This window comes from Bubalus bubalis, chromosome 24 (assembly GCF_019923935.1).
Source record: "Bubalus bubalis isolate 160015118507 breed Murrah chromosome 24, NDDB_SH_1, whole genome shotgun sequence".
NCBI lineage: Eukaryota > Metazoa > Chordata > Mammalia > Artiodactyla > Bovidae > Bubalus > Bubalus bubalis.
In genome coordinates this window covers 6,512,454-6,525,927 of record NC_059180.1, presented here as the reverse complement: position 1 = coordinate 6,525,927, position 13,474 = coordinate 6,512,454, and the positions used below count along the sequence as shown (strand labels likewise).

The window sequence follows — 13,474 nt, the reverse complement described above, 5'->3', positions numbered from 1 at the left end:
TATCCTCTTTGGTGAAGTATATGTTCACGTCTTACTCATTTTTTAGTATTTTCTTACAGTTGAATTTTGAGAGTGCTTTACGTATTCTGAATACAAGCCCCTTGTCAGATACATGATCTGTGAATATTTTCTCCCATTTTGTAGTTTATTTCATTCTCTTAACAGTGTCTGTCAGAGACCAAAGCTTTTAATTTTAACAAAGCCCAATTTATCAATTTTTTCCTTCTACAGATGGCATTTTGGGTCTGCGTTCTAATGCAGGGTGTACAGTTCACAATGATGATAAGAAAGTTATCTATGTACCAATTTGCAAAGCATTCATGTTTTTAGAGCTATACTTATACAAAATAGAAGAAGGAACAGACAGAAGCATATGAACAATAGAAAACTAATTCATTCCTCTTAGCCCAGGAAAAATCAAATGGATCTAAAAAGAAAGAAATGTAGAAAGGGTTTGACAGAATCACAAGAGCCTAAATAACACGATAGGCCAAGTCCAATCGATCTATATAATGAATACTGCGTCCTGAAAACAGAGAATAGATCTCCTTAGCAGCTGCCAATACAACAGCACAAACATTACCATGCATTAGACCAAAGAAAGAGAACACATATTTCTCTAAACCAAAAGAACTAGGCAGTATTGCATTAGTGGTCAGAGAGTTGGGGCCTGGGGCTGTGCTGGACTGTGGGTCCTGTGAACTGCTCAGAAAACGCTAACCTTCTCTGACCACAGCCGAGGTCTGGGAATCCCATGCCCTCAGGCCCTGGCCTGGCAGAGGAGGGCAGTATCCTGCTGTCATCTCCTGCCGTCTGGAGAGTTCTCTGGGTGTAGGAGTGGGGTGGAGGTGTGAGGTTCCTGGAAACTGCAGACAGCATCACCTTCCTTCTCCCCCAGAGTTCATCCTGCCCTGGCTCTCGCCCCTCAGAATGCTGGGGCAATACCCTAGCAGCTCTCACCCTGACCCCAAGGTCTTATGGAGTCTCCAGGTCTTTGGAGGAGCTAGGCTTACCCATCAGAACCAATGGAAGCTGACCTAGCCAGAGTCACCCACCTCCTTGAGCCAGCCCTGAACTCTTAACGTCTGGGGGAACAGACAACAAACCCAATAGACTCCCACCCCCTGCTCCCACCCGCTCCTTGAGAAAAATGAGTCCTCCAACCTTGATGTTCCCTTTGAGGATGGTCATGGACCCAGAGAGCCAGCCATGGACCCCTTCCTTCCAGGGAGAAACCAGCACTCTGAGGCCCCTAGACATATCCTCTGATATCCTTGTTCCTCAACTGAGTGAAGAGACCAGACCATTAGAAATAAAAAGACATACAGCAGTTTCTTTGAAAATGCTATATTAAACCACAATGCTATATTATGATCAATTGGGTGAACTGGAGACTTGCAGACTTCCTGTCCCCAGGTGAGGTCTTCCTGCAAAGGAGGCTGGGCTCCTGGCTTCAGAGGTTACAGCAGAGATGGGGGTGAGCCACGGAGAGGAAGGGTGAGGGGAGGTGGAGGAGGAGTAGGAAGTGGGGGCCACGAAGGGAGAGGAGGGAGAGTTAGGGGAATGGGGAGGGGGTGCTGAGGGAGCTTTCCCACCTCAGGTCCCCTCTTCCCCTCATCTTCAGGGGCCTGGGAACCTACCTGCCACCCCCCACCCACCGGGATCCAGGGCCCTTAGGGGTGACAGGAAGGATGGGGACTCAGAATGGGGGACCTGGCCTAGGGAACCCCAGTTGGGGGTCCTAAGATGCAGAGGGCATCTGTACCTATCTAGGGAGAGGGGGTGGGGAGGAGGGAGGATTTAGCAGTGGGGCATGGAGATGTGGGGGGCAGGGGGGATTTAGGATTGAGGGTAGAAAGATGAGGAAGGGGAAAGTATGGAAACAGGGAGACACAGGGCGGGAGTGTGGGGGAGGAGGGACTTAAGAAGAAGTGGGTTCAGAGGGAAATGGAAACCCACTCCAGGATTCTTGCCTGGAGAATCCCAGGGATGGAGGAGCCTGGTTGGCTGCTCTCTATGGGGTCACACAGAGTCGGGCATGACTGAAGCGACTTAGCAGCAGCAGCAGCTTCAGAGGGGAGAGGGTTAAGAAGTGGTGGAGGGGCGCAGCAGGGAGTTACAGAAGGACAGGGTAGGAGGCTGGGACAGGCTGCAGGCTGCTTACAGGTATGGGGGGAAGACCTGGCTGGCAGTAGGGATGCACACGGGAAAAGGAGAGGCAGAGGCCTGAGCCTCAGGGAAGGACACGGGGACTGGGGATGTGAGTGAAGCCATATGAGCATGAAGGCCGACACAGGAAGGTGCATTGGGACAGAGGTCAGACCCAAGACATCTGGTTTCACTATAACCAACAGGAAGTACCAGGAGGAGTGGGCCACTTGCATTTTGCAGGTGACAAAACCAAAGTTCAGAGAAGTTACTGACTTGCCCAAGGTCCCACAGTGGAAGAGCATGGATTTGAACTGGGTCTCCAGGTGGGTTTCACCCAAGTTGGGGGAAGGATGAGGGTAGGCGGAGGTCTGTTATGCCCTAGGAAACCAGGAGACTGAGCCGCACGAGCCCGTGGCCATCTCTCCAAAGGCAGTGCAGATGGTTCTCTCTGCTGTCCGGGCAGGTGGAGAGGGCTGTGTGGGCTCACAGTGAGGACGAGACCACCTCAGGTCTGTGAATATGCACCTGCCATAGAATTCACAAGACGGGTAGTGAGAATAAGGAACCATCCTGCAGGGGCCTGGCTAGGAGGTTACTGCCTCCTGTCCCAGCCAGCCCTCTGCCCTGGGAGAGGGGCATCAGGAGCTGGACCTGTGACAGCTCCTTCCCATCAACCCATCCCGACCCCTCACCCTGGCATTGGTGTCCACGGTGTCCAAGGCCACAGGGAAGTTTTCTTCGTTAACTAGAGAGAGAGAAAAGAGAACAGGGGGAGGAAGAGGAAGAGGTGGGGAGTAAAAGGGGGAGGGAAGGAAAGTGAGGAAGGCAGGGCCTCAGGGCGTTCCTGGGCCCCTGGGCCTGCCCTGCAGGGAGGTCCTGTGCAGGACCTGGGCCTTAGAGGGGTGCGTGGAAGCAGCGAAGTAAACTCTAGGGCAGGAGGTAGACGCCTGTCTTGGACAAGAGAAGTCCTCTGGTCTGCCCAGACCAAAATGGTGCCCAGGGAAGCACCCTCCAGCCCCCACCTTCTCCAGGAGACAAGACTCACCTCTTCTGTCATCCTGGAAGGCAAAGTTAGAAAAAGCCGGTTTTGCACTCTCATCCCAGGTCTCGAACCACTTCCTGTCGTCCCTGGACCTGCCAGAAGGGCGCCGCGTTGTCAGAGCAGGGTAACCTGGTGTGGGACGCCTTTCCCCTCACCCATCCACCCCCAGCTCACTCACCTGCCTCGGCCTTGCCTGTCCCTCCTCTGGGAGCGCACAACGAACACGCTCAGCGCCACCACCAGCAGCAGCAGAAGCAGGGCCCCAGCTCCCACCAGGCCCCCGACCAGCGCCTTCCAGGAGATGGCCACCTCGCAGCGCGGGCCCAAGAACCAGTGCGTGTCCGTGGAGAAGCAGCTGGAGGACGGGGTCACAGGTCAACACCCTCACCACCTCCCGCGCCAGGACAATAAGTGCCCCTAGACAACCCAGGTCCTGGCAAGTGGGAGGGGCTCCACCAGGAGACGAGGGGGCGGTGCCGGAGGGGCCAGATGATTGGCCCAGCTGGCTGTGGGCGGGGCCTCACCGGCAAGAAGGACCACTCCTCTGCAGAACGCATTGGCCCTGATGGCAGTCAATGGCGCCTTTCACGCCTGCCGTGCATTTGGTGACACAGCGGAGCTGGTTCTCCTCCAGTAAAGGGAAGTAGAAATCCTTAAAACCTTCGGCAGCAGCGCGGCGACAGATGGCTGGGGGGTAGGTAGGGGGTTGCAGACGTAAAGACCTCATCCATTCTACTCTGGGGCCTGGCTATGGTAATTCTGAAAATCGATAGAGGACTGCATTTCCGCGGGTGGCGTGTCAGCGGGTAGACCGTGGGATTATGAGTGCAGGGTAGGCTCGTCACCCTCTCCTCACCTTCCCTGTTGATCCTTGCCCACGCGGAAGCTACCAACAAGGACCTGAGAGGCAGCCCTGCCAGGTCGGTACCACTTGTGTCCCCAAAAGGTCTCCCCTCCTCCTTGGGAATTTCAATGACAGATGTCCCTTGTGGGACGGGTCCCGGCCACCTGGGGCCACTCAGCCCTTTGCCCCACCTCTCACCTTCAGGTGACAGCTCCGTCCTGGTGGTGGTGTTCACCTTGATGGAGTCAGGCTTAAAACACAGGACTGGGGGGCACAGGCACAGGTGGAATCGGGGGAGGCACAGGAAGGGACAGAGAGCGCTCTGTCAGTATGGGGGAGGTTTGGATGGGCCATGAAGGAAGGCTCCTTGGGCCTCCCTCATGTCCCCTGAATAGCCAGGGGTCCTCAGCCACCCGGGAGACCTTGAGCAACTCTCTCTTCTGCAGCTCCTGGGTTCTGACAACCCTTCCTTAGGCTCACCCTTGACCCGGTTTTCTGTGGACCTGTCTCTCTTCTCCTATCCTGCCTGAGGTACCACAGGGCTGACACCTGCCCCCCGAAGGCCCCTGTGTGAGTTGAAGCAGGCTGGGATGGTGGCTGTGACCCTGACCCCTCCCTCCAGCCCCAGGCCCACAGCCTCTGTTCACCTTGGTCATTCTGGCAGCTGTTCCCATCCTGGCTAACATTCTGGAGCTCCTCCTTCAAGGCCACCTTCACCTTCTCATACTCCTCCTCCAGCTGGAGGCTGAAGGGTAACTCCAGCAGGACTAGATATTCCACCACGATGCTGCCATTCCTGGGGGCAGGGGTGGGGTGCAGAGAGCCTTAAAAGGGGCCCAGGCCCAAGCCACCATACAACTGTAGAAGGGCATTTCCAGACCAGCCACAGCTATGCAGGTGTTGGCAGGAAGGGGCAGAGGCAATGAGATGGGATTCCAGACTGATTATGTCCAGAAGGGGCTGCTAGCCTGGGTAGGCGGGACAAGGAATGATTAACATTCGCTTTGTGTTCCCTCAAGCCATAATCAAACCAGGCCCTTCTGGGCTCTCTGCCTCCTTCTTGCTGACCCATCCACTAGACCAGTTGCCAACCAGAGAGACCAGCTATGGTTCAGACACCAGGCACCAAGCCTCAGGCACCACCTCCCTGTAGATCCCAATCATTCTGCATCCAGCATGCTTCAAGGAGAGGGGAGCCATCCCTCCTACAGAGGAATGAATCCTGAAAGTGATCCCCAAACACCCTCCATGGAGTAGTTTCCTTGCCTCCTCCGTCCATCCCTCTCTTTATGACATTGAATGATTCCAAAAGCAAGGGATGGCTTCTTTGGCCCTTCTTTGTGCTCTCCACCCACCACCACACACACTTGACACTGCTTCCACAGCCCTGGAAAGGGGTCCTACCTCAGAGAAAGGATCTGCACCTCCTTGAACCCCTGCACATTTTGGTAAATCTTCTTTATCTGAAATGTGAAGGATCCTGGCTCACATCTGAACCTCCAATCAGAGGGCACCCCCAGGCCCAAGCTCCACTCCAAGGTCATTTGAGTTTTGAATTCCCCCACCCCTTCCTCCTCACCTGATCCCGGAAGGTGTTCGTGAAATCCCTGTAGACCTTGGAACTGTTGTCATTGAGGTCCAGGGAAAACTCCTGGTTGACAGACACCTCCATGCCCACTTCACTGTCCACCATATCTGTACACAACATGCCCTGCTCTGGTCACTTCAACGTCCATTCCTGTCTGACGTCACCACCCTAACCCAGAAGCTGCTCCCACTGCCCCTCTCCATGTTCCCTGAGGACTGAATGAATAGCAGAAGGAAGGAGGTAGGATTTCTGGGATGTGTTGTCCTGAGATGTGAGAAATACTGGAAGTGGGATGTCCCACAGTCAGTTCTGTAGTCCCTCTCTAGTCTGCCCCAGTGGGAAGAAGAATAGTGGCCCCAAAGATGTCTATGTATAATCCCCAGAACCTGGAAATATATTATGCTACATGACAAGGAGGAGCTAAAGTGGCAGAAAGAATTAAGGGTACTAATCAGCTGACTTTAATATGGGAAAATTAACGTGGAATATATGATTGAGCCCAGTGTAATCACAAGAGTCCTTAGCAGGGGAAGAGGGACTCAGAAGAAATGAGAACCACTCAGGGGATGATGTTAAGTATGGAAAAAAGGAACAGACATGCAATGTGGCTGGCATCAAAGATGTAGCCAGGGGGCCTTGAGGAAGAAATGTAGGAGGCTGGAGAATGTGGAAAGGGCAAAGAAATGGATTCTCCCCTAGGGCTACCAAAAAGAACCCAGCCCTAGCCAACACCTTGATTTTAGCCCTGAAAGACTCAGGTTGGACTTCTACAAAATTCTACAGTAATACATTTGCATGGTTCATCTGCTGAGTTTGTGGTAATTTGATACAGCAGAAATTAGCAACACAGACTGGGAGGAGGTCCTAGGAAAGAGAGTGGCCCCAGTGACCTCCTGGAGGTAAGAGTGGAGGATAGGTATGGTATGGGGTAGAAGAGAGCATGAGGGAGAAAACAGGGATAAAGAGATTTGGCAAAATGGTTGGTCTCATTAAAGTGACACCTCCCAAGAGAAAGTGCAAAAAGCAACTCACCCAGATATATCTCTCTGGCAGCCAACTCGCAGTGGGAGCCATAGAAAGTTCGGGGACAGAAGCACTGGCCCTGCGTCCAGCTGCCACCATTGTCACAAGCGCCTGGGTGGCGAGTGAAAAGGGAAGTTCAGGCCAGGACTGACCATGGTCATGGGATTCAGCAAGGGAATGAGAAGGGGTAAAAAAGAGGCAGGAGCTCCAACCTGGGCTGCTGGTAAACCTAGACTGTGTGGTCATCTGAGTAGTGGTCAAAGTTGTCCAGCGAGATGTATGCGTAGAGAGAGTCTTGGTGTCCACCAGTATCCGTGGAACTCTGGTGATTGGTAGGCTTTGAGGTGTCAAGTTGCGTGTAGCCATCATGGAAGATGAAGATCTCCTTCTGCGTTTCACGATGCATGGGGAGGTAATGAGGCCAGGCACAGGCCGAGTATTTACAAAGTTGGAGTTGATCCAGGTCCCACTATTAGGCCTTAGTTTGCTTGGGAAAACCGTGTTGATGGGAATTCTTCCAGTGTTGATAGAACTAGGAGCAGCAGTCTTGTTGGAGGGGTTAGTGTCAAGCTTGGGAGAAGAAGTACCCAGTTTATCAGGGAACAGAGTTGTCATACTTGTGGAATTGGGAGAGGTGACCATCTCAGTAGTAGAGGTAAAAACTGATAATGGGACAGTGGGCATAGAGGTAACTTCAGCATTTGGACCCACTTCGACACATGGTGTAGTGGGAGAAGCAGACACTATTGTAACTGATATGGATTCTGGACACGGGGTGGTGGAAAACAGAGTCAGCATGGTGGTCGTCTGGGTAGGAGATGTCATTATGGAAGTCATGGTGGAAGAAGTTTTTGTCGTTTCAGTTGATGAAAAGGTGGGAAAAGCAGTGAGAGAGGAAGGGCCTGTGTTCTCTGCACTGGACATATGAGAGGAGATAGAAAAAGAACTACTTGTTGCAGAGACCTCTGAACTTGGGCTAATGGAAGATGACATTATTGCAGGTATTGAAGAGGAGATGATGGTACCAAAAGGGGTACTTATCGCATTAGTAGAAGTACTCAATATAGGGAAAGCTGAAGAGGGAGAAACACCTGAAGTCCTGAGAGCTGTTATGGAGGTGGGTGTTGTTGCCATGTTTGTGGTCCCAGTCTTGGCAACTTCTGTGGTTGAGGGAGTGCTCGAGGATGCTGTGATCAATGTGGCAGGGGGAGACATATGCGTGGGAGTGGTGACCTCAGTTCTGGTTGTGGTAAACGTCCCAGTCAGAGATGAAGGGGTGGACGTGGACTGGGTGGCAGGGATCGTGGGTAGGGTAAACAGAGGGGTGGAGGCTGTGGGTTCAGTGGGTACTAGTTCTGTGGTTGGGAAAGATGGAAATGATACAGGCGAACTGGATGCTGTCAAGGAACTACTGGTCACTGGCATAGAGACTGGAGATGTCTGAAAATGGACTGTACTTGTTTGAGTGGCTGAGGATGTGATGGGAGAAACAGAAGTAATGTCTGTTGTCAGAGACTCTACAGAAAGGGTACTGATAGGAGTAACTGTGGTTCTCAAAGTGGATGAAGCAAGCAGGGTTGTGTCCCTCATCGTGGCTGTTTCTTTAGAAGCTGCAGTGGAGGACAGTCCCATGGAACTGGACTGATACAGGTATAGATCAGTGCTGGTGGGTGCCAAAGTGCTTTCAGCGGTTTCCTGCATTGAATTAGACATGCTAATTGCATATGAGGTGGTATTGTCTGCCTGAGTGGTCCAGGTACTGCTGCTAGGCATGAGAGAACGACCTAAAGATGGACCTGGAATGCTGGTAGAGACGAAGGGAGTTGCTGTACTTTGGATGTTAGAGAACACAGGTGTCTCACTGGGCCTAGTGGCCAAGGTTGTCACGATATTAGAGGTTGTTCCTGTATTATGGGTAGGGGGAGAAGATGGGATATTATCTGTGGTGCGGGGGGAGGTGCCAGACAGGGAAAGTGTCCAGCTGAGGTCGGCCTTGGAGGTGGAAGAACCAGCAGAATTCATGAATGTGGACTGGATGGAGGCTGGTGACAGGGTAGACACTTCTATACTGTCAGAGGAGGCAGGTACAGTCGTGGATGTCTGCACAATAGTGGAGCTAGACACAGATGCAGTGAAAGCCGACCTGGAAATGTTCCCAGGAAACGAGGTGGTTGAAGAGGTGATGTTCAGAGCACTTTGGTGTTTTGTGGGGATGACTGTGGTCACCAAGTGAATGCTATCAGACTGGTTGGTTTCTGCAGTGGAGAGCAAGGGCAGAGGGGCTGTGATTGAGGTGGTTAAATTTGAAGTGTCTGTCAGACCGGTGATTGCTGTCGAGGAAGTGAGGACAGAACGGGTAGGAGGTGAAAGAAGAGAAGTGGCATAGGGAGAAACGATATTGAGGGTAAACGTGGATAGGCAATTTCTATTGCTGGAGGAACTGGAGCATGAATCTGTGCTTGTGGTATGAGTGAATGAAGGTACCTTAGGGGACAATAACAAGGTATATCTGGTGGGAAGTGAAGGGCTGCCAATGGTGTGGGTGGTGGGGAGTGTGGTCGTGTCGGTGGGCAGAGGGCTGGTGTTCGGGGTGGAGGCGGAGGCGGGCTCTGTGCTGGGGGCAGGTGGAGGGGAGCGAGGCACCCCCGTGGACGCGGTCGGGCTATTGGTGGCCACGGGAGTGGAGGTGGTGGACGCGGGAGCATAGAGTGTGCTGCTGGGCGTGGCGGAGGATGTGACCGACGGCGGAGAGGGCACCCCCGTGGCGACAGGCTGGCTAGAGGTGTCACTGGGAGGAGTCCCCGTGGTGGTGGGGTGCGGGGGCGGCACACTGGCGCTCGGGGCAGGTGGGCTGGCACCCTCGGCCGGAGGGGTACTGGCCCTGGTACGGCCGGAGGCCGGGGCGGAGGCGCCTAGCGATGTGGCGGGAATGGCGCTGGAGCGGAAGGGAGCCGCCGTGCTGCGGGGAGTGGTGAAGATGGAGGGGGCGGCCGGCGTGCTGGCCGAGGTTGCCTGGACAGGGAAGGTGCTGTGTGTGCGGTGGGTGGTGGGGCCGGAGGAGATGATCCCGGTGGCGGGGGTGGCCGTGGGCGTGGCCGTGGCCGCGGGGGCGGGGGCGGGGGCGGGGGTGGCTGAGGTGCTGGCCAGAGCGAGCGTGGAGCCGAGGGCCACGGCGGAGGGGGCGGTGGTGGATGGAGCCGCGGGGCCGGTGGATGCGGCCTCGGTGGTGGCGGGCGTGGAGCTGGGGGCTCCCGTCCTGACCGAGGAGGGAGGGAGAGTCGTGGATGTGTGCAGCGTGGCGGAGGCCGGGAGGGGTGAGGTGAATGCGGAAGTGAGGGTGCCCCCGCTGGAGTAGATGGTGGAAGAGGTGAGGGCCGGAGCGCTGGGCCGTGCGGTGGGCCTGGGCGTGGTCACCAGGAGGGTGCTAGCAGCCCCGGTGGTGTGTGCGGCGGCGGCAGAGGGCAGAGTGGCCGTGAGGGAGGTGGCCGGGGCTGCGGTGTCCCTGGGAGTGGCGACCTGCGTGGTGGAGCGGGTGGGCGTGCTGGCGGGAGGCGAGGGGCCGGCAGTGGTGTGGGTGGTGGGGAGTGTGGTCGTGTCGGTGGGCAGAGGGCTGGTGTTCGGGGTGGAGGCGGAGGCGGGCTCTGTGCTGGGGGCAGGTGGAGGGGAGCGAGGCACCCCCGTGGACGCGGTCGGGCTATTGGTGGCCACGGGAGTGGAGGTGGTGGACGCGGGAGCATAGAGTGTGCTGCTGGGCGTGGCGGAGGATGTGACCGACGGCGGAGAGGGCACCCCCGTGGCGACAGGCTGGCTAGAGGTGTCACTGGGAGGAGTCCCCGTGGTGGTGGGGTGCGGGGGCGGCACACTGGCGCTCGGGGCAGGTGGGCTGGCACCCTCGGCCGGAGGGGTACTGGCCCTGGTACGGCCGGAGGCCGGGGCGGAGGCGCCTAGCGATGTGGCGGGAATGGCGCTGGAGCGGAAGGGAGCCGCCGTGCTGCGGGGAGTGGTGAAGATGGAGGGGGCGGCCGGCGTGCTGGCCGAGGTTGCCTGGACAGGGAAGGTGCTGTGTGTGCGGTGGGTGGTGGGGCCGGAGGAGATGATCCCGGTGGCGGGGGTGGCCGTGGGCGTGGCCGTGGCCGCGGGGGCGGGGGCGGGGGCGGGGGTGGCTGAGGTGCTGGCCAGAGCGAGCGTGGAGCCGAGGGCCACGGCGGAGGGGGCGGTGGTGGATGGAGCCGCGGGGCCGGTGGATGCGGCCTCGGTGGTGGCGGGCGTGGAGCTGGGGGCTCCCGTCCTGACCGAGGAGGGAGGGAGAGTCGTGGATGTGTGCAGCGTGGCGGAGGCCGGGAGGGGTGAGGTGAATGCGGAAGTGAGGGTGCCCCCGCTGGAGTAGATGGTGGAAGAGGTGAGGGCCGGAGCGCTGGGCCGTGCGGTGGGCCTGGGCGTGGTCACCAGGAGGGTGCTAGCAGCCCCGGTGGTGTGTGCGGCGGCGGCAGAGGGCAGAGTGGCCGTGAGGGAGGTGGCCGGGGCTGCGGTGTCCCTGGGAGTGGCGACCTGCGTGGTGGAGCGGGTGGGCGTGCTGGCGGGAGGCGAGGGGCCGGCAGTGGTGTGGGTGGTGGGGAGTGTGGTCGTGTCGGTGGGCAGAGGGCTGGTGTTCGGGGTGGAGGCGGAGGCGGGCTCTGTGCTGGGGGCAGGTGGAGGGGAGCGAGGCACCCCCGTGGACGCGGTCGGGCTATTGGTGGCCACGGGAGTGGAGGTGGTGGACGCGGGAGCATAGAGTGTGCTGCTGGGCGTGGCGGAGGATGTGACCGACGGCGGAGAGGGCACCCCCGTGGCGACAGGCTGGCTAGAGGTGTCACTGGGAGGAGTCCCCGTGGTGGTGGGGTGCGGGGGCGGCACACTGGCGCTCGGGGCAGGTGGGCTGGCACCCTCGGCCGGAGGGGTACTGGCCCTGGTACGGCCGGAGGCCGGGGCGGAGGCGCCTAGCGATGTGGCGGGAATGGCGCTGGAGCGGAAGGGAGCCGCCGTGCTGCGGGGAGTGGTGAAGATGGAGGGGGCGGCCGGCGTGCTGGCCGAGGTTGCCTGGACAGGGAAGGTGCTGTGTGTGCGGTGGGTGGTGGGGCCGGAGGAGATGATCCCGGTGGCGGGGGTGGCCGTGGGCGTGGCCGTGGCCGCGGGGGCGGGGGCGGGGGCGGGGGTGGCTGAGGTGCTGGCCAGAGCGAGTGTGGAGCCGAGGGCCACGGCGGAGGGCGCGGTGGTGGATGGAGCCGCGGGGCCGGTGGATGCGGCCTCGGTGGTGGCGGGCGTGGAGCTGGGGGCTCCCGTCCTGACCGAGGAGGGAGGGAGAGTCGTGGATGTGTGCAGCGTGGCGGAGGCCGGGAGGGGTGAGGTGAATGCGGAAGTGAGGGTGCCCCCGCTGGAGTAGATGGTGGAAGAGGTGAGGGCCGGAGCGCTGGGCCGTGCGGTGGGCCTGGGCGTGGTCACCAGGAGGGTGCTAGCAGCCCCGGTGGTGTGTGCGGCGGCGGCAGAGGGCAGAGTGGCCGTGAGGGAGGTGGCCGGGGCTGCGGTGTCCCTGGGAGTGGCGACCTGCGTGGTGGAGCGGGTGGGCGTGCTGGCGGGAGGCGAGGGGCCGGCAGTGGTGTGGGTGGTGGGGAGTGTGGTCGTGTCGGTGGGCAGAGGGCTGGTGTTCGGGGTGGAGGCGGAGGCGGGCTCTGTGCTGGGGGCAGGTGGAGGGGAGCGAGGCACCCCCGTGGACGCGGTCGGGCTATTGGTGGCCACGGGAGTGGAGGTGGTGGACGCGGGAGCATAGAGTGTGCTGCTGGGCGTGGCGGAGGATGTGACCGACGGCGGAGAGGGCACCCCCGTGGCGACAGGCTGGCTAGAGGTGTCACTGGGAGGAGTCCCCGTGGTGGTGGGGTGCGGGGGCGGCACACTGGCGCTCGGGGCAGGTGGGCTGGCACCCTCGGCCGGAGGGGTACTGGCCCTGGTACGGCCGGAGGCCGGGGCGGAGGCGCCTAGCGATGTGGCGGGAATGGCGCTGGAGCGGAAGGGAGCCGCCGTGCTGCGGGGAGTGGTGAAGATGGAGGGGGCGGCCGGCGTGCTGGCCGAGGTTGCCTGGACAGGGAAGGTGCTGTGTGTGCGGTGGGTGGTGGGGCCGGAGGAGATGATCCCGGTGGCGGGGGTGGCCGTGGGCGTGGCCGTGGCCGCGGGGGCGGGGGCGGGGGCGGGGGTGGCTGAGGTGCTGGCCAGAGCGAGTGTGGAGCCGAGGGCCACGGCGGAGGGGGCGGTGGTGGATGGAGCCGCGGGGCCGGTGGATGCGGCCTCGGTGGTGGCGGGCGTGGAGCTGGGGGCTCCCGTCCTGACCGAGGAGGGAGGGAGAGTCGTGGATGTGTGCAGCGTGGCGGAGGCCGGGAGGGGTGAGGTGAATGCGGAAGTGAGGGTGCCCCCGCTGGAGTAGATGGTGGAAGAGGTGAGGGCCGGAGCGCTGGGCCGTGCGGTGGGCCTGGGCGTGGTCACCAGGAGGGTGCTAGCAGCCCCGGTGGTGTGTGCGGCGGCGGCAGAGGGCAGAGTGGCCGTGAGGGAGGTGGCCGGGGCTGCGGTGTCCCTGGGAGTGGCGACCTGCGTGGTGGAGCGGGTGGGCGTGCTGGCGGGAGGCGAGGGGCCGGCAGTGGTGTGGGTGGTGGGGAGTGTGGTCGTGTCGGTGGGCAGAGGGCTGGTGTTCGGGGTGGAGGCGGAGGCGGGCTCTGTGCTGGGGGCAGGTGGAGGGGAGCGAGGCACCCCCGTGGACGCGGTCGGGCTATTGGTGGCCACGGTGAGTGGAGGTGGTGGAACC

At 59.4% G+C, this 13,474-nt stretch overlaps 1 protein-coding gene across 1 annotated transcript in view; it reads right to left on the bottom strand.

Annotated features, from left to right (window-relative positions):
- Positions 1–1,350: 1,350 nt before the first annotated feature.
- The window catches only part of LOC102400657 (mucin-3A), a 24,821-nt gene continuing 12,697 nt past the window's right edge, over positions 1,351–13,474 (bottom strand). The window contains exons 4-14 of the mRNA XM_045164337.1: positions 6,861–13,469; positions 6,658–6,759; positions 5,617–5,732; positions 5,442–5,500; positions 4,685–4,833; positions 4,236–4,301; positions 3,718–3,880; positions 3,372–3,548; positions 3,197–3,285; positions 2,844–2,896; positions 1,351–2,676 (exon numbers count right to left, since the gene is read on the bottom strand). Of these exons, the coding sequence (XP_045020272.1) occupies positions 2,635–2,676; positions 2,844–2,896; positions 3,197–3,285; positions 3,372–3,548; positions 3,718–3,880; positions 4,236–4,301; positions 4,685–4,833; positions 5,442–5,500; positions 5,617–5,732; positions 6,658–6,759; positions 6,861–13,469 (7,625 nt within the window). The 3' untranslated portion in view covers positions 1,351–2,634. The remainder of the gene's footprint in view (positions 2,677–2,843; positions 2,897–3,196; positions 3,286–3,371; positions 3,549–3,717; positions 3,881–4,235; positions 4,302–4,684; positions 4,834–5,441; positions 5,501–5,616; positions 5,733–6,657; positions 6,760–6,860; positions 13,470–13,474) is intronic.